We start from the raw sequence: 21,048 nt of genomic DNA, 5'->3' as shown, positions 1-21,048 counted from the left end.
ATAGTTTAGTCGTGTGTAACGAGTTTAAAAATATTTTTAGGTACTGAGATGTTTTTAGTGCACTGAATTGCAGAAGATTTTCTAAATGATTTCAAAATGTTTGAAGTCAAATGACAATCTAATGAACTACTGTTTACCAGCAGGAGCCAGACCGTCTCTTAACTGTCCAGCCTAATTGTAAAGAGATGTTTTCTTCTGCTAATATCTTCCTCTTCCTAAAAAGTCAGATGAAGAGAGAGAGTGTGTGTAAGAAGAAACAAATGTGTATTTGAGAAAGAGAGAAATAGAAGACGGAGGGAAGGGATGGAGGGAGGGAGGGAGAGAGAGAGAGAAACCATTAGAGGCTAAGCTTGACATCTAAAAATAAAACCTGGATTCTCTATTTGGACACCTGACTATCTTGCTTATGCAAGACATTAATGGCAACACATTTGTTCATCTGTCTGTTTTCTGCGCACCCTCGCTCACACAACCCCTCGCTCTCGCTCTCTCTCCTCCCACACATGTCTGCACATAAACTGGGCTCTAGGATAATCACCAAGTCTATGCAGCTCTGGCCCTTAACACAGTGGAGAGTTTTCAAGAGTCGTGTTCCCTCCACTATCAGACCCTGCCAATCGCTGCTCACCGCTGCTCACGCTACGGCAGCTGCACGTTTATGACACCGCTACACTGTGTCCCCCAGAATCCCACTGGGGACATTTTCAGCACTGCAGAACTCTGATGTTGCTCTATGGTGTGTTCCAACAATCCACAGATTTGGACCATGTTGCCCTGTGCAGATTTGGCCTGTAGAAGTTAATTCTCCAACTTCTCGTCCCATAATGAATTGCCTCGTTTGGTGAGGTTGCCTATTCCACTTGCTTCGGTCAATCTCCGTGTTAAAAATTTTAGTATAGTCTGCACTTCACTATTGTATAAAACTATTGACTGCCTCCTCACAAAAAGAAAAGAAAGATCAGTATTACCAAATGTAGTAATCAAATAATGACCATGTACATATTTAAAATTGTTCTTTTTAAAAAGCATACTACTCATAGCAACTACCGCAGAGGGTCGATGCAGTAAGGCACTCCATACAAAGAAACATACAGCTCTCCAGCTCTGCCATCCTATGAGTGCTCAGGCAAGCACACACACACACACACACACACACACACAACACTGCAGAGCCTCTAACATTCCATCCATTTCTCATCTTGATTATCTGTGGAACAAACACTCCCACGCCAATCACTAGATGTATATAAATCTCCCATTCTGCTAATCCCTCAAATGTATACAGACGCATTGTGTGGGAACACCCTTAATGTCCCTTTGCGTGGTGCTGGCATGGAACAATCCCTCATACAGTATGCAGACAGATAAAGCCCCACAAATACCCTCATAAATGTGTGTGTGTGTGTGTGTGTGTGTGTGTGTGTGTGTGTGTGTGTGTGTGAACCTGCACAAGAGGTATTATTTCACACACAAACAGGCTTGAATGCCAACACAAATATTGTGCAATGCGACTTCTTGGCATTCACCACACTTTTAATTAGACAGCAGCTAATGAAGAGAGGCGCTCAATTGAGGTTAGTTGTGAGTGTGTGTGTGTGTCTGGGGGAATTGGAATGCAAATCAGACCATACACTCCAGGCTTTCAAGAGGACCATCAAGAATGACATTTCATATGCTAGATTAAAGGATTTCTCTCATTGGACTTCCCTGAAGAGGGAAGGCCCACACTGATGAAGCCAGATATTCCCAGAACAAAAAAACAACAACCACCACCAACCAATCACCACTACTGGATGCAGACAAACACTCACTGTTCAATTTCCAGTCGACTTTAAAACTACAGTGCACTAAACCAAATCAGTCTACACCAAGTGTATCAGAAGTGTCCTTCAAACGTAGTGCCCCATTCCATTTGATGAATGAAATGCACCCCTGCTACAGATAAAGATCCATCCCCGTGTTTTATGTGAAATGATTCTGTGTATACTTGCAGTAAATGGCCACTTTGTGCATGACAAAACATCTCAATTCATCATTGCCCCCATAGGTCACCTTCAATGACACTGCATGGGTTTCATCAACAGTTCCAAAAAAAGATCCCTTTTCAGAAAAACATGTTCCAAAATGGACATCATTTGAAAAAAAAAAAAAAAAAAAAAAAAAAAAAAAAAAAATGCAGACGAGGCAGATGCCACACACAAACAAATATAGAGGATGCTAGAGTGTATGTCTATGTGTTTGTCTAGGAGCATACACACGCAAACACGCAAACACGCACGCACGCACGCACGCACGCACGCACGCACCCCTGTGGGGCAGAGGGAACTTGGTAGAGGCTTACTCTACGTTCTCACACAGCGCCGCTTGGCTGCCCAAAAGCCGTGTCAACAGTGAAAATCCTGATGCTGGCGGGTTCTCCCTGCCACACCGCGCCCAGGCAAGCTGTCGCCATCCCCAAGCACCAACCCACATCACCACCTCCTCAAGCTACCCCCTAATCCCACCACCACCTCATTCAGTGGATGCCCCCCCAAGCCCCTACACAAACAGTCACCAGAATCATAACCTGCCAACTCCAGCCCACAGCCACACATTGGGAACTCAGGCGGCGCGAATCGATAATGGGCCTATCAGTTTTTCCAAAAGCCCCCGACTGGCTCCAAGCTACAACATCTGCTGCAATACAGACATTTGGGTATTCCGGGCATGGTTGCTAAAGATAAGGGGGGGGGGCTGGGGTGTGGAGGAAAGTAAACGGAAGGGAAAAGGAGGGAGAGAGAAAGAGAAGGGGGGGGAAAAGTCTCAGTTAAGAACACCTGTGCGCAGGGAGACCACAGTATGACATTCCTGCCACCACTGAGGGCTCCGGGCACTGTGGTATTAGCGCTTCCCTGTGCAGACACCTTTAGCTTTGCCGTTATTAAACCGGTGCGTGATAGCTGCACTCGGGAGCTTTTCAGTGGAGGTGGGGTGGGAGTGGGGGATGCAGATTTGTTGAACCAACTGAACTCATCATCAAGCTCATCAAGCCCTCCACACACACACACACACACACACACACACACAAACCTCCAGCACCCAGCGGAGGGATCTAGCATGCGTGATTTGAATCAACGGGTGCAATTTTTTAATTGCCAAGGTGTGTATTCAGGTGGATAATTAAGTAATGGGCCGGATTAGATTCCTTTGAGCTCCAGAGACTGGTGGGAAGGAGACGCAGGCAATACGCCGTTTACTCAGAGAGCACAGGAGCTGATCTGGGAGGCTCACGTCTGTATGACAGGCCTCTATGACCATCTTTTACAATCTCCCCTGAAACTCATCCGTGAGAGATATAGATATATATACACACACACACACACACACACACAACGAGGCGAGAGAGAGAAAGCACGAGAGAGAGAGAAACAGATGCGGACAGTGTGAGAAGGATGGGCAGAGAGAGAGAGAGAGAGAGCCAAACGGACATGACGGGAAGCAAGGAAAAGGAACAGCATATGGATACTCATGTAGTGAATAAACGTCATTTTAATAGCTTGGGAGAGATGTTTGCACTTCCTTGGACATTTTATGGTTGCTGCAATTCCCCAGCTTAGAACACACACACACACACACACACACACACACACACACACACACACTCCTGACCAGGTGGCACATTTAGTGAGACCAGTACTGTGGGAGTTGCTTTCAAAGGCATAATCCAGCAGAGGGGCCACTTTAGAGCAGCCTCCTGCACTTTGCATCCCTCTCTGGGGAAGGAGCGGGCCAAATTTGAGTGGGTCACACACACACCACACACACACACACACGACGAAGACAGCCATCAGAGTAAGGCACATTAAAAACACTCAGTAATGGGCATCTCATAGACAACTTGCATAGCCCCAACAACCCAGAGCCAGAAACTGAATTGAGAACTCAAGCTAAACAAACGGACCACTGCTAATCATTATGTGCTCCAACGTCACACCAGAGAAAGGGTGGAACCTGATAGTCATGACCCATCGTGTTTCGAGTTAACAAAATTAATACAAATATTAGGAAGTACGTGCAATCATTTACTAATATATATCTGTGAATAGTTAGGTGACAGTTAATTGACCAGTCATTACTGGGAACATTTTATAACAGGAAGTGATAGATATTTGCCCTACAGGAAAGAAAGGAAGTACTGCTGTGCTGCACAGCCCAACCAATACCTCGCTGCACTCCACTTGTGAGCATGCATGTTTAGTATGGGCAAAGAAGAATAGGATGAATCAGCACGAGTATGATGAGGGCATGTATGTATGTATGCATGTGTGTGCGAGTGTGTCCACTATATTCGTGTGTGTGTGTGTGTCCACTATATTCGTGTGTGTGTGTGTGCGTGTCCACTATATTCGTGTGTGTGTGTGTGCGTGTCCACTATATTCGTGTGTGTGTGTGTGTCCACTATATTTTAGTGTGTGTGTGTGTGTGTGTCCACTATATTTTAGTGTGTGTGTGTGTGTGTCCACTATATTTGTGTGTGTGTGTGTGTGTGTGTGTGTGTGTGTGTGTGTGTGTGTGGGGAGGAGGTGAGCATGTGTTCCCAGCCTGTGTAGGCACAGAGCGTCCCCCCCCGCACGCTGTATTGTGTGGAGCAGTGCTCGCTGCAGTAATCCCCATGGCTGTAATTCCCTTTTAAACAGCCTGCTTCTGCTTCTGCTGCTGCTGCTGCTGCTGCTGCTGCTGCTGCTGCAGCTGCCGCCGCTTCTGCGTGCTACGCCAGCTCAGCCCAGACGCTTCCCCTGCAACAGCACGCATGCACACACACAAATATAGCCGACACACACACAATCACATTTGGACACAGTTGTGACCCTACCCAGGGAATATTTCTGAGATACAGGAATGCACACACCCACACAGCCCTCACATGATGTACCCAGACACACACCACCGTAATGCACTGTCCTAACAGAGCGTGTGTGACAACTCCACCAATGCACATATTTACAACACACACAAATAGAGAGATTGAAAATTGAACAAGGATATCACTCCCCAATCATCTGACTCATGAGACATATTCACAATAGCATGAGACATATGAGGCAGTGTCACAAAATGACAATAGCTTTAGACACCCTCTCTGCCCTCTACCCCAGCCACTCGCACAGCTAAACAACACACATGTTCTGTACGATCACACCACACCACACACACACACACACACACACACAAAGAGAAAAGCAAAAAGCATGCTCCCCTCTCTGGCAGATTAGTATGGCACACCATCTAAACCCGCAGTAATCACAATCCCAGAGGGGATTAATACATGCCGCAAATGGGGCCATACAAAAAAGCCCACGGCTTCACTGTTCAGTTCTGCTTTCCCGGAAAACACACACACGGGTCAATTACACACACACACAGTTTGCAAGGGTACATTTAACAGACCCGGCCTGGCGTGTGTGAGCACTTTGATGTGGTCCTCTTCATACCTGCACCAGGAACGATACCCATTCAGCATCACCCAATTAGAGAAGAGAGGAGGGGAATACGGCCTGGAGCTTGGAAGCAGAGCTGTTACTAGGAAGTCCTCTTTGGGTGGGCACATGGATTATTTGGTTGGGCAAGAACAAAAATGTTGCTTTTCCTAGAGTATGTAAACATGGGCGTAGTTTTAATTTGAAAGGGGGGGGCAAAAAAAAAACGACAATTACAGCATCCAATTTTTGTGTGTGTGTGGGGGGGGGGGGTCCAGTGTGGGGCGGTCTTTTACCCCGTGAAAAAGAAACTTAAAATGTACATTTGATTTTTGATGTGAGCAAATTTTGGTTTGGATATTCAGTAGGCTACAGTGAAATAGAAAGCACAGGGTCAGGCAGAAGTGCCTGTATGATGAACATTTGTGATGTGATGAACTAGGATGGTTCTGTTTCCATTTGTATTGTTTGTGTAAAGGAATACAGAACTCCTAGAATGCAATTGTTAGCTTAGCTAGCCAGTGTAAACATCAATAAAGATAAAATAAGACAAAGGGGGGTAAGCTAGAATAGAGGCAGTATGAAGAAAGTTATATTTGCCTACTGAGTGCAATTAAAGATGCAGTCCACGATTCGGTTTTGCAAAAGGCGGTTGAAACGGGATGACAAATGACACCCCTTCCTTCCATGCTCCTGAAGAAAGCATGTTGATTGGCTGGGATTGTTTATGGCTCGGGCTGAGCCACTTTGTTTCCCATTTACAGAGCAACGACTAACACCACCAGTTTGTTTTTTTAACACTCACACTAAATGGACAGCTAGAGGACCATGAGGAGGAAAAGTATATGGGGTTAGAATCACAGACTACACCTTTAAAAACCACACAGGTTACTTGCCTATGCGTTTAGCTCTAAAACGACATTAACTAAATAATCAGATCACCTGCACTAAAGCTTCTGAATTTGTCCAAATGGGAGCTTTGGATAACTAGTCAAAATTGGCTATCCAGGAGCTAAATCACAGCAGAGCTGGAAGATGGTGAATCTGGATTTCGTGGACGGAGGTTTGCCTCCCCTGACACCTGAGCCAGTAACACTCTGCTCTGTGTTGGTAGATGTGCTGGGCTCGACAGCGGAGGCAGCGAGAACTGGGTTGGAGGGTGCCCGTTTATTTGTAATTTTTTTAATTCAACAAATAAGCTATAACTAGCCTCAACTGTGAAACTATACAAGACTACTAATCTAACTGAACAAGTATCAAAAGGCATCAAGTTTTACTTGGATTGCTGAGAGCAGGTAGCGACAGGTTTTGCAGTTCACTTAACCATGTCTGTACCACTGAACAGTAATAAATAAATAAATACATAAATTAGATTTTTTTTTCAGAAGATTGGTAAATTACTTCTCTGTGTGGGCAAAGCCCACGTGCAGACACCCCCGCTTGCTACTGAAACGATCAGGAGTCGATTTTGGAACCTGCAGTCCAGACTTGGAACGAAAACCCCTAGTGTGTGTGTGTGTGTGTGTGTGTGTGTGTGTGTGTGTGTGATGTTCTCCAAAATTGTAAACAACAACACTCCACTGGTCTTGATCCACTCATACTATGTGCCAGCGCTTACGTGACAAGTAAGCCTCATGACAAAAGATGAGGGGCGGATACTGAAATGGAGTGGATGAACCGCAACGCAAACAAACTCAACGCTTTTTTTCTGGAACAGGGGTGGGCGGGGGAGGAAACCTTTGCTGGAAGTTGTTGCACAGACATCATGATGCTCTAATGCAATTCTTTGGTGTAGGGTTATTGTAGGGGCAGGGGTTATGGGGGCTTCAGAAAAGACATCACGAAAGGTGCCCTTCACAGGCAGATGAACCTGGAGTGCACCTTTCACAATGTCGGAGATCGATTCAGTCATGCCAAAGGCGTCCTGAAAGAGCGTGTGGGTGTTTCGGAGCTAAGAACGATCAATATGTGTCCTGGGAATGTAAATGAATGGTGATCGGCCCTGAGGAGGTCAGACAAAGACACACACACACACACACACACACACCCCCCCCCCCCCCCCCACTAAAATCAAAGGGCGCAACACTGTTAAGCTTCAAAAGAGGAAAGTGGTTTCATATTACTCAAATTAGTCACTTCTTTTTTTAAGTTCTAATCTGCTGCAAGAAACTGTTTGTGTGTGATTGTACAGAATATGTTGGCTCTCTTCCTGTACATTATGACAGCCCATTATGTAAACAGAAGAGAAATATCCCCACAACATTACTTAAACAACTACATCACCCACTTGTGTTAACCGATCAGGATATGTTTTAGATCAATTTTGATCAATTTGAATACATTCCAAAAGTGAAATGCTATGTAATGCCATTTCATCCAACAAACTGAACACCAGTCAAAACGTGATTATTTTATTGCGCATTTCACACCAATGCATTACAATGCGGCAGTGTTGCAAATCACAATAAAATAATTACTTTCGTGACTGCTGTCCAATTCATCTTTTTGTTATTTGGAGGTTTCTGGGATCCAGCACCTTACAACTATCTTTCTGTAACCAGGAAGACAGCCCATCCTTTGTTCCTGGTAATTCCTTCCGAACAAACAAAAACTAAATTCTGCTTCAGAAAGGGACTCGCACAATAGGGACTGGCCCACAATGTATAGACACTCATTAAATCTGGGCTGCATTAATCATCATTGTTCCAGAGGACTAGACTTCAGACCATGAAGTGAGCCTTGATTATTTTAAATTAGAAGGCAAATAAATTACCCCTGTTCTACTTGTGAAGACAGGAAATCTATTGGTCTCCTCTCAAATCTAAACACCCTTGCATGTGAAATGTGCAGTTACAACAAGCTAAAGCTCTCTTTGCAAACTGAAACTCCCCCCTCCTTGGGCTGTACTGTGGCAAGGCTTCCTGGCCTATTGTGTTAGGAGTCTTCATGAAATAGAGATCCATTTTCCATTTTATGAATGAGAAGGATGGTAACAAGCTTAAAAATAGAAAGGTGTGGGGGGGTGTAAACAGTAGTGCTGGCATCCCTATACCACATAGCCTCAACGCCACGGTATGGTCGAGTTCAAATCCAACCCGCAGTCAATTTCCAATCCCAATCCCCACCTTGCTCTCACTCACTGGTCCCCATCTACACTCCTGTCCAAATACAGGCGAGAAAAGCCCACAATTAAAACTTTTAAAAAAAAAAGGAAATTTAAAAAGGAGATGAAAATGAAGTCAGTGGACAGGTCAAAGGTCAAATGGGAGGAAAAATTAATTTGAAAGCAAACAAGTCAGGACAAGAGTACTCAAGGGAGCCTAGTCCGAGCAAAGAGAAGGATGTGTAAAAAGCAAAAGGTGTCCAAGCAATGTAATTCACTTCCATCTGGTCCTCAACTTCACTTTCTAAAGCCTGAAAATCTTCCTCCTCCTCACAAAGCCACATGTCCTCTTCCTGTGGCTCAACACGGCTCATGTAGCTAAATTGGTAGATCAAGAGCGTCACAACACCAAGGTCACAGGTTTGTAGAACCAGCAAGCGCACACACTGACTGGGAAAGAAACATGTGTCTGTGCTTTAGTGCATGACGGCTTGGATGAACAAGTCTGAGGGAGTAGAACATAAATGTATATACACCAGACATCTCCAACCCAAACTAAAGCACCCTCATGGTGCAAGTTACAGCTTAGACCAAGTCTCCAATCTTTCAAGGCTCCTAATTCAATGAGATAAAAAGCCATCCTCATCAATTATAATGAAAAACAATCCCTGTAGGACTGCATGACATTCTCTCTGCACATGGCTGGGTCGTGGTCTGCACTTACAGCACTTCATACGAGCAATTCTTGCTTCATGCTTCTCGTCTAGGATGCACCACTTGGCTGGCAAACAGTTTTTAACATTAGGAAAGTTTCGGTTGTCTGCGCCATCTGAAATGCATTACGACCAATCAGGGTATGAGGACATTTTTCACGTTCGCTCTTGTAGCTTGATTCAGCTGACATTCATCATCTCCTGTGTGGCGTCTCGTTGGATAACAGCCACCGAATAAATGTAAACACGTCTCACAGTCCCGCTGGAGAAATGACAGAATGGGGTTTCCTACTCGGGCCGCCCTTCTCCAAATCTATGATTAAACGGCATCTTCATAGCCACCTCCACAGAGGCAGGAAACACTCAGTACTGTGGTTTAAAAGGTACAGTCTGCGATTCTAGAGAAAACTGGTTGGTATTTGAGCTTAACCGCCCATCATCCCTCCCTTCCGTGCTAATGAAGCCTCATGTTGATTGTTTGGGATGGTATACGGCCCGGTCCACCTCGTTTCCCATGTATTGAGCCAGGACTGTGTACGAAGTTTAAGTTTTTTTTAGCACACACACATAATGGACCGCTAGAGGAGAGTGACGAGCCAAAAAGTGCAGTGGATTAGAATTAAGGACTGCACCTTTAACACAGAGACTAGACACAGAGTTCGAAAATGAAAAAAGCACTGAAAGAGGATAAAGGGCACCCATCTTAACAGACTTGAAGCGGAAAGGACCTTAATGTTAAAAGGTGGCTGGATGACACAGGGGTGTATTAGAGGTCCTCCATTTCCTGGTTACCACTAGGAAGAAGGGAGCACTCACCAGCAAGCTGTTCCTCTGAGAGAAGACTACAACCCCAAGGCACTCAAAGGCCTATAAAGACATTGCTAATGACGCGCAAAATCACGATCCGGCAACAGCCATCTCTGTCTCCTGACTAGAATCCTAATGCAGACCTGGAGATGACATTGAAAGACTATCTATCCACAAGCAGCCAGGCTTCTGGGCATCTCTTCACTGTGGTCAGTGCACCTAAATTGGTTATTTTCTCAGTGTACCAATAGGAGTGAGGCAGCAAAACCAAAATGAATGAGCAAAAGTAAAGCAAATGTGTAGTAGATGTAAGAAATATAATAAAATGATGCAAGAATAATTATCAAAAAAGTGTGGAAAAGCAAACCTTAGGTTTTGAAACATGCATTCTGAGCAAAAGCATTTTTTACCTTCAAAGACATAGGACATACAGTACACAAAAAAAAAATAATTAGATCTAGACTAAAATGCAAATCACATACACTTCCAGAGGTCACCGCAACACATTGCAGCAGAACTCCCCTAATGTACAATACACACAGTGACCCGGAAGTAGTTAAAGGCTGAAGGGAGAGTCTCCATGTGCGTAGGAGAGTCAGTTACATATAGGAGGCAAGAGGGCAAAAGCGCGAGAGAGAGCAAGAGAGAGAGAGCGAGAGAGAGAGAGAGAGAGAGAGAGAGAGAGAGAGAGAGAGAGAGAGAGAGAGAGAGAGAGAGAGGATGTGTTATGTGGGCGTCTCCATTATGCTTATGCGCTAAAGAAACCACTGGCTCACAAGATGAAGCTGCCCCAAAATAAGACAGAAAGAGGGAGCAGGGATTGATGCCATACTGTTTGTGCAAGACAGCATTTAGGAATGAATTAAGCAAATGAGTAAATAAGTGCATTTCTGTGTGTGCGCGTGCGTGTGTGTGTGTGTGTGTGTGTGTGTGTGTGTGTGTGTGCCTGCCTGTGGGGGTGGGTTGTTGTGAAGAAAGCAGATGCAAAAATGGTGGGCAAGACATTGTAGGAGGGGTAAAAAGTAATCTCAAGAGATTAAGAGCAAGATTTTCACCAAATAATCTTGTCAACTGGCACCCTTTTCAAATTAACCTGCACTCATTTAGGAAAAAAAAAAGAAAAAAAAGAAAAAAAAAACAGGAAAACACAGCTTTCAGTAATTACTTTCGCTACAGAAGCGCACAGCTACAAAGAGGTATTGGTTACAGCCGTGTAACGGTCTTCACTAAAACCTGGTGAACACAATGCCACCACACAAGAAGTGTCCAACTAAGTATCTAAGCGTTTCACATTGTATCCCTGCATAAAGCTCATCTCGCTTACGCCTCACATTAGATGTTCCTTTTAAAACAGAACAAACATACCATCTGTTTTCCTAAATTCAACCCCCCCACCCCCATGATCCACTGCCTTTTGGAACTCGCTGAGGGCTTTAACCCACTTTAAATGACGAAGCAGAAAGGGGGGGTGGCAACAAAAAGTGGTCATTTTAAAAGGCCATCTGCCTTCAAACAGTGACTCAGCCATCAGTGGGGTTAAGAAGGATTAATATTTCCCTCTTCTCCTGCCGCCACACACACACACAAACCCCTTGTAAGTGCTGCAAACTTTCTCTGGTATAACCGCAAGATGCCTTTCAAAATTGTGCTCAAAGGATTCTTTCCCCCATAGCTTCACATACATTTCTCACACACACACACACACACACACACACACATTATTTAACTCCATGTATTGCTCTTGCTGCTTGCTTTTATTGATTTTATGTAAAGCACTTTGAACTGCAACTCTTGTACGAAATGTGCTATATAAATAAAGTCTTCAAACTGATTTCACTGTGTCGCCTTAAAGCCTCTGGCCTGCATCTCAGGCGTGGCGATTAATCAAGTAAACAGACACTCCAACTTCCGCGGGTCACTCGCCATGTCACCAAATGGAACTAAACATAGCAGCTGCGCTACCTCGCCAGCGCGTTCGGTCACGTCACACCAACATCACGGCAGCATCAGGAGAACCCCCCCCCCCCTCGGGAACGCCACACTCTGCGGCACGTCACAGCTTCACACACACACACACACACACACACACACACCATAGCGAGCATTGCCTTCAGTTCAGGATCATCGACCACAGTGTCACGCCAGTCACAGTAATGCAGAACACACTCCAGGTGGACACAATGCACAGTTGTGTTGCGGGGGCAGATGTTACAATGATGGAAGTGCATCAGGAGATGGCTGGTCTAAATTCTGATGTTAAATTGTAGCGCCGGCCCACAATAAAAGCCTGTCTTATTTTGACTCAAACAAAAGCACCCCTCACTACACGCGTTTTGTTTGAATATGCGCCCGCTTCTCCGTCTTTGCCTGGATTGATTAGGAACGTTTCAAAACGTCCTGCGCATTCCTACACACACACATATATAGACCAAACTCTCCTGGGATGGTCTCCGGCAGTATAGTCTAATATGCGTCGGGCTCCAAGACACTCGTCACATCGAGACGGCAGTCAGGGGCGCAGCGGCACAGCCGTCAGAGCCGCCACGGAGCAGTCAATCAATAATCCAAGAGGAGCACAAAGCGAACGCCACGCATCTCAGAATTAATGGGGCAGATGCCGCAGAGGAACTGTGGAGGCCGTGTGTCGAGCTATCCTTTATTCAACAAAAGATGGCTGAGTGAATCGATGTACCGACGCGGCACTAAATGTATTGGTAATTGACATCTAAGCAATATCACAGACAGGAAGCAGTCAGCAGAAACTACTATGGTAAGAGCAGGGAATGCTTTAACATCCTCTTCTAGGTGCAGTGAGGAAGGTCTGCAGTACTGTTCGGAACCGTTTGATATCTTAGTGGCTTGTTAATGGCTTGCAGTCACCACCATAGCACTGTTCTCCCATGGAAAAGAAAAGCCGCAGTTGTTTCCCCCAAACACACCGTTTCCTGCACAGGGTTTATTCTGAGTCTTCACCTGAACATCCAAGAGTCTGGCAAAGGCTACTATAGACCAGTGAAGCAAAACAAGAAACTTTCAAACACATGCTTTTACTTGTCATAAATAAAAGCATCATTTGTCATATGACCATGATGAAAATGATCATTCTAAAGTACCTCTTCAGAAGACTAAAAACATTTGCTTTGGCTATGTGAACTGAGGCCTTGTAGAAGGTCCACTGGGAGGGGGGGGGGTTCTATCTGCATCTACATTTGATTTTTTTAATGTGATTTTGTTACGCCAATGTGAATTTCTCAGTATGCGTTTGTGGATGAAGACCTGCATCCCTCTTGCGCTCTCCTCTCTTTTCTTCTACCCACCTGTGCCTCCATCCATCCACCGGTTCACTCTTACCTGGCTCGGTGCAGTTCTTCTCCTCCGTCTCGTTGCCGTCGGGCAAAGAAGCCATAAGTCTCCGACCCCAGTGGTCGTGGTGATACACCTCATGACCGCCCTCCACCAGCATCCCATGACCTGTCACACAGAGAGGAGGAGGGCATTAACTTTAACACACAGACAAATATAAATCACCACATGATTAACAAGGAACAGGAACAAGACACCTTAACAAAAAAAAGCTGCCTTCGTCATTATCCCATGATGTCAAAGGAAAGAAACAGTCGCCTGAATCATTAACCCATGGTATTAGTAGATGCAATCTACTAGAGTTAGCTCATCACCACGCTCACAGGAGACAGCCTCACAGTCATATGAAGTAAGCAATTTCAGGTCAAGCCTCAGACCACGGAGTTCACCTCCGACCCCAAGTGTCCCAAAAAGCAGCTAATTATGGCTCAGACATAATTATAAAAAAGCCTTACTCATCTAGCCCCTCATGGCCTTGAACACAGCCGCCTTTGGAAAGATTAATTAACACAACCATTCACAAATGTATAAATTGGTTGGAGAAGGCCTTAAACTATATGTTGCATCAGATTGTGGTTGTGTGAGTCTTAAAACCTTTCTGCATGAATCATGTCTTGTCATGTTATCTGCAGTCTGATTATCTGCAGTCAATTATTGCAATCCTGAAGTCCGAAGTTTTAAGCGTCATTAGATATTGTCGTTTTAGCCATTAGAATGTCAGTGCATTTGGTGAGTAAACAGTGTGGGCGTTTCGGGCATAATCAACACAAACACTGCCTGTGCCTCATGAACTCAGCATCATCCCCCAGTGACATGGGATTAGTCATTTGGGGCTTTTAAACGATTGTAATCTTATTCACTGCCAATTCTCTCTCCCCCTCCTACTCTCGCTCTCGGCTTCTCTGCGGGGAGCGGGCGTCTGCTGGCATGCGTTGGGCACCAAAAAAATAAATAAATACGTCCAAGTTCAATCTCGACCGTAGAGCTCAGTCACGGGACGAAATCAGTCAAACTCAGCAGCCCTCCCCTCTTCCTAATTTGTTCCTGCTTTTTGTCAAGCAAAACAGCAATTGGAGCGCCGTCCAAAATAGAGGCTATTAATGAGCGCGGAAACTCGCTACTGGTCCGGCCGCAGGCCTGTCTGCTGACCGCTCGGATTTGGGACTCGTTTTGTTTATTTTTGGTGTTTTTTCTTTTTTTACACGAACAGGAGAAAGGATTAAACAGTCATCGCGCTGAGCTTAATGGCAGCCTTGGGGCCACTGCCTCTCTGATAATGTCACTGGCAACAGAGGATAATTCTGCTGTGTCAGTAATGGTGTGATAAATTAAGCATGCACAAGGAGCGGCAGTAGTAAAGGCTAATATTGGGAAAGCCCTGTCTTCCCATAAACGTGTGTATGTTTGTGTGTGTGGATGCAACCAGGATTGAGGGCAAAGGAAGAGGCCATTTAGATGTGTGTTAGGTCCCAATGGTCCATGGGTTGAAACGGGGGAGACGGGTCATCACACACACACACACTTTCCTGACTTGCCACTGTAACAGTCTGCTCTCTGGTTGTAAAGCTACAAATCAACACCACCATGATGAGTGCATTATGAGCAACGTCTCGCCAGTTAAGCAATAAGCAAGGTCATTGGACAAACAAGCCATCATGCTGTCAGTAGGAGTTGTCATATACACCTATCCAATCACAAAGCAGTAAGACAAGGAAGTGTTAAATTGCCCAGGATGGTCCAACCCTCACTAGCACATCTAGTTGTATCTTCACTAAAAGCTTCATCACACTTGAACACACCGAGTTTTCATCTGTAAGGAAATATCTACTGTCAGCCTTCAGCTAAAGTCCCCACATCCCCACCAAAAGCTGACTACAACATTTGGAAACACATAGGACAAAAAAACATCCCAACTTCAGCTTATTCTTATTGGCAAATACATCTAGGCAAAATTATCCTTTTATGAAACCATATGTGAAACCCCTCGAGCCACTCCAAATAGTACATTAAAACAGAAATCTGTATTGTTGTTTTTGACTGGTTACATTCACAATATGCAGTATACAACATAAAAGCTACTTCATCCCTCACATCAATGCCCCCTACTCCTGTTGAGGCATGCCTCCTCCTTCTGTCTGACTGTCCACACACACACACACACACACACACACACACACACACACACACACACACACACACACACACACACACACACACACACACACACACACACACACACACACACACACACATATGGGTAAACAGGTGTCGGGTTCACAGCTCCAGCATCACTGGGCCAGAAATACAACGTCCTCTTGCCCACTGCAGCCTGTCAGGCCATACCTGGCCTCGACCCTGATGCACGACATCCAAACACCGGGTGGAGGGCAGGGGGCAAACAGCTGCTTCTGAACATCCTGCTGCCCCCCTCCCCCATACAAAGTGTGGCTACACCTCTGCAATGGTACTCATCATTCAACTCTAACCCCTCAGGAGCTTCAAGACAGACCCAGAGGGGCTCCATCAGGGGTTGGACCTGTGGGGCGGTCGATCTCCAGGAGCTGGGTTTGACAGGCCAGGTTTAAAACCCATTTGCCGCACAAGGAGTGGCAGCCGGTACAGAGGGGGTACGGTCAGCTGAGGATTTGGTTTCGTGAAGAAACAGCCTACATCATTTGTACTGTGCATGTCCTGCTGAAAGAGGGCCACTTCTGAGGTTGGGCACTTGGCTGTGTTTACTGAGAGGCCAGGCTGGTATTCACCCATACATGTAAACAGGCAACACACCAGCGCCATGGTCCATAATATACTTGCCTTCTACTCCACAACCACCTGCATGGTTCTCTGTACACGGAGGCAAGTGGCGGCATGTTCCACCACTACAGTGGACTATATTTACCAACTCTGGGGGCCGAGGCTGTTCCGGAATCAGCCGTTACCTGGGTGACCACAGAATGGCAGAGAATCTCCGACTGGGTGATGCACACCTGACCAAGACTTCCAGCCTCTGCTGAAATTACAGGGCACAAATCCTGCAGCCAGCTGCTGCAGCCTCCAGTCAACCACAATCGTTACTTACCCACCCAGACCAGCAGCCTGCACTGTCCTATGCGTGTCTAACCTAGCCCTATACCCTTCACAGCGCTACACCAATCCAAGTGTAGTTCTGGGCTCACAGTACAGAGATCAATCTTGGGCACATGTTCTGTTCTGGTCTATCAAGAGACACACACACACACACACACACACACACACACACACACACACACACACACACACACACACACACACACACACACACACACACACACACACACACACACACACACACACACACACACACACACACACACACACACACACACACACACACACACACACACACACACTGAACCAAAGTTGTTTATGAACTCTGCAGCAAGAGAAAGCCATGGAGATTAGACAGCGGAGGACGGAGAGACAGACTGAAGGCAGCAGATGAGATTCCTTTCCCTCAGCCCCTCTCCTCCCTAATAAGACAACAGCAATGGATGGCGAGGATGACAGATAATGAGACTGGGTGGGTGTGAGGGTGGAGGAGTGGGCTAGGAGTGTTCGAGTGTGAGTGTGTGTGTGTGTGTGTGTGTGTGTGGTGGGTGCATTGTGTGTCTGCCTTTGATCAGGTACTTGTCATCAAGGCTTCCCGCATCCCCCCCCCCCCCTCAATTTCTCTCCCATCCAGATACACTAATAAAAACACACACATATATACACACACAGCTGCTGGGCGAGCAACACACACCCCTTCACCACTCCACCAAATCACAGGGCGGGCTGCACAAGCTTGATTACATAAAAAGATGGCCCATTATACGAACAATAAAAGCTTGGTCTCACTCACACACACACACACACACACTCTACCCTTCTCTCTCCCTAAGTTGCTCTTTGTAGATAAGAGACTTACAACTCTCTCAACCTACGATATCATGCCAGAATAATCTTTTAAGCCTCTAGATTGTTTTTAATGTAATTAATAGATCACAGATACATCCATCTGCATTGTTTATGAATGTTTGTGTGAAGCTTGTGTGAATCTGGGTTTGATTGAGCAAGTGAGTGTGTGTGTCTCTGAAAGTGTGAGTTTGTATGTCAGTGTGTTGTAAGTGTGTGTGTGTTAGAATATGCTTGTGAAGCCAGTATGACAACCACAGAGAAAGCGTGGCGGTTAAAGTGTGATCAAAGGGAGTTTGTTTACGTGCAAGTATGCGTTTTCCTTACTACAGGTGGGTAAAAGAACGCCAGCGTGCGTGTACACGCATGTGCGTCTGCAAGAGTGTGTCTGTGTACGAGAGAGGAATGGAATTGTGCATGCTTTGGTCTCTGTGTGTGTGTGTGTGTGTGTGTGTGTGTGTGCGCGCGCACTGGGGGTGGAGGTGATAAGAGTGCACGTGTGTCGAGGGGCAACTAAGTAGTTTGGCCCTGAATCCCCCCCTTGGTAGAAGTGCACATGAATAGTGCAACACACAATATATCTATAATTAAGAACAAGCTGATGCCGTCATTTTTTGGATTAACTGGTGGAAACAAACAGCTTAATGCTGATCACCCCTTGCCAGCTTAGCAGGTTATAAACCTTGCGTGCAGAATATCGTGGAACATTAGACGTTTCAGGCATTGCCGACCTTTCGCGAAGAGTGCAGCATTGAGTGGGGTCGACTGTTTTGGGAAAGAGGGAAGGGAGGGAGGTAGAGAAAGAGAAAAATGACGACTGACATCAGCTCAATATGCTTGAGTCTGATGTCATATCATCTGAGAAGTTAAATTGGCCGTTTGCATTTTTAAGGTTAAAGCATGCGTTAACAGGACATGTAAACGTTTACACACGTTTCGGGGTTAGTGGATGGACGCGTTTATGTCAGTGGACTTAATAGTAGGCTACTGTGCAAAAAAACAGTTGTCATTTGTCCGACACTACAAGAAACGTCACCTCTTTTTTCTGATGTCACGACAGAAACAAACCTATTGCGTGATCTTTGTGTAGCCTGTAACAGTCGACCGAATGACAGCGACGTGCGTGAATGCCTACCATCTCCGGGTGCGTAGGACGGGGGGTGATTCCTCGCGAAGCCCTGGGCGAGACACGCTAATACCTGGATCACCGGGTGCTGGTTTAGAGGATCCCTCTTGTTGACCTCCCACACCACACACCCCTCACCCCTACTTGTCATAAAACGTAACGATGAGCTTTTGACGGACAACGTGCAATGCGGGAAATAATGACAACTTCAAATGTTCTCTGGTCCATGCACGCTGGAAGCACATACTGCGTTTCGTTGAATGAAAAACGATTCGGTGCCGTGCAGTCTAGCACACTGCGGCATTCGGACAGACACACATATGCGCGAGCTACACAGGACGGAAAACGGTCTGCGTTGACCTATATCACGCGAGTCAAGGCCATCTCGCTGGACCCGCACGAGTTTACCGTGAGTGTGGCGACAGCAAACGGCCTCTCATCAGCACATCAGTAATGTATAATACTTGAAGCAAATCTAAAGTGCATACTATGACTTCACACAGAATACAGAATAGACAACTAAAGATGAAAAAAATTACAGATAATGTGTATGTGATCATCGCCATTATACAGTTACGTATATATGTAGATATTTGGAAACATGGTCGAATAAATGATTAAGCAGTAGACTGGCTAAACGTCAGCCCACATGCCCTTGAAACACCCCGCGTTTACTAGTAAATCATAGCCTGCATAAATGACAGCGGCCACCACAACCATGGGGTGTTTATCTTCGGAGATTGCACTGCAGAATTCTCAGCTGTTCCGCTCCGTGCAGCCCCCCCCATCACTCCATCCTCACCTCCCCGGCACTCACCTGCCTTCGTCAGGAGTGCTGACATGCACCACACCATGAAGAGGACACTGCAGATAAAACACACTTGCACGAGAAGCATCTCCCGCCGCTTGCGAACTTTGAAAATCTTCGCAATGACGGATTTTTTCGACACCTCCATGGTTTCCTCGTCCTGATCCATGCTTCGAATGGGGCGCCGGCGGTGACTTTTCTTGTTGTTAGGCTGCTCGTCCCTCTCTCACGTTGCGGACGAGGAGAAACCGACCGATGGAATTGCCCGTTTTCGCCGCTCCACACCGCTCAAGCTCGGGACTCGGTGCTCATCTCCAGTGGCCGGGGCGCAGATGCGAGGAAGCGGAGCGGACGGTTGGCATGTGCTGTCCAGACAATGCCGATCAGCTGTTGGCGCGCAAAAAAGATAACGTGATAGAAAAAAATGGTATAGCTCCCTACAAAAAAGGAAATGACGAGAGCGATTCCAATGTTTCGATCAGTACGGCATTTCTGTCGCAAATCCCACGCTTTACCCTCTAATTCCCTCTAGTATATGGAGTTCCCATGGCTTTCTCCAGCGAAAACGCCTTGCGCAGCGATCTTGAACCGAACCGAAACGAAGTGAAATCTTCTGCGGACAGTTATTGTCTCGTAATCATTTCATTTAGTCCACAATCCTCTGGAGAGGGCGCGCGGCTGTGTACACGTGCCCGGCTGCACTAATTGAAAGCAATCTTATCTCATCAAGGTTAATTGTTAGGATCGGGTAGCGCACTCTGTCATGACACTAGTCTGGAACGGGTAACTCCCCCGCCCCTCCAGTTCCCAGTTAAATAAATAATCAGCGTCGGCTGACGAGGGAATTGTCCACAGCGCATTCCCAGGTGGTGTCCTATGTACTGTTTGGACCAGATAAACCCCCCTCTTTTCGCTTTCTCACTCTATCTCTCTCTCTCTCTCTCTCTCTCTCTCCTAAACCAACTGCAACTTTTCCGTGGGTGCCATGCGCAGACACGTGATCCTTTGCAGCAATAACATTAGATCATTTTTATCCGGTTTTCTTACAACTGAAATGACAAGAGGTCCACCTTGACACCGCAGAGACAGCATCGATCACGGCGAGAAAAGTCACTGTGTTCCAGCCGAGCTATTCAGGCTTGGAGAACTCATTCACACCAAGTGGCCGGCTGCGAAGTTGCAATAATCAATGACGATGTAATCTTCAGATAAAAGAGTTTGGTCAAAGGAGGATTTTCAGGACAATCAGAACTGCAAATGTGGGTAAGACTGGATATGATCATACCCAGGTGAACACAATGGAAATGCACTGGAGGAGAAGAGATGGCCTAAGTCTAGCCACTGCATCACTCCTCACCTGTGTTAGGTTGGGGAAATATCTGAACTATGCCTGATGTAGCCTAATAATGCCTTGAAAGTAACCTATTTGATTTCTCCATCTTCTTTATTGCATTTGGACTATTATTTGTAGACATCTGCATTGTTAAAGTTATATTAGATGTGTTTGGACCACAGCCAGTCAATTAATTCTGCCATTCTATATAGGCAGAACATAAACATGCAGCCCCAAAGCTGACCCCAACCGCCCTCTCAGGCTGAATAGCCATTTATCTTACAGTGTGCGTCTTTGGGGAAGCTATATTTATATATATATATTTATAGCTATAGTTATATATAACTATAATATACTCTGGTTCACAGTTCCATTCTAGGTCTGACCAATTATTGCAAATATGATA

General features: G+C 45.8%; 1 protein-coding gene across 1 annotated transcript in view; it reads right to left on the bottom strand.

Annotated features, from left to right (window-relative positions):
- The window catches only part of slc24a4b (solute carrier family 24 member 4b), a 47,009-nt gene extending 26,601 nt beyond the window's left edge, over positions 1 to 20,408 (bottom strand). The window contains exons 1-2 of the mRNA XM_031581161.2: positions 19,319 to 20,408; positions 13,431 to 13,550 (exon numbers count right to left, since the gene is read on the bottom strand). Of these exons, the coding sequence (XP_031437021.1) occupies positions 13,431 to 13,550; positions 19,319 to 19,478 (280 nt within the window). The 5' untranslated portion in view covers positions 19,479 to 20,408. The remainder of the gene's footprint in view (positions 1 to 13,430; positions 13,551 to 19,318) is intronic.
- Positions 20,409 to 21,048: the final 640 nt, after the last annotated feature.

This window comes from Clupea harengus, chromosome 15 (genome assembly GCF_900700415.2).
Source record: "Clupea harengus chromosome 15, Ch_v2.0.2, whole genome shotgun sequence".
NCBI lineage: Eukaryota > Metazoa > Chordata > Actinopteri > Clupeiformes > Clupeidae > Clupea > Clupea harengus.
The sequence above is the reverse complement of the archived record's forward strand: the minus strand, read 5'-3'. Positions and strand labels throughout refer to the sequence as shown.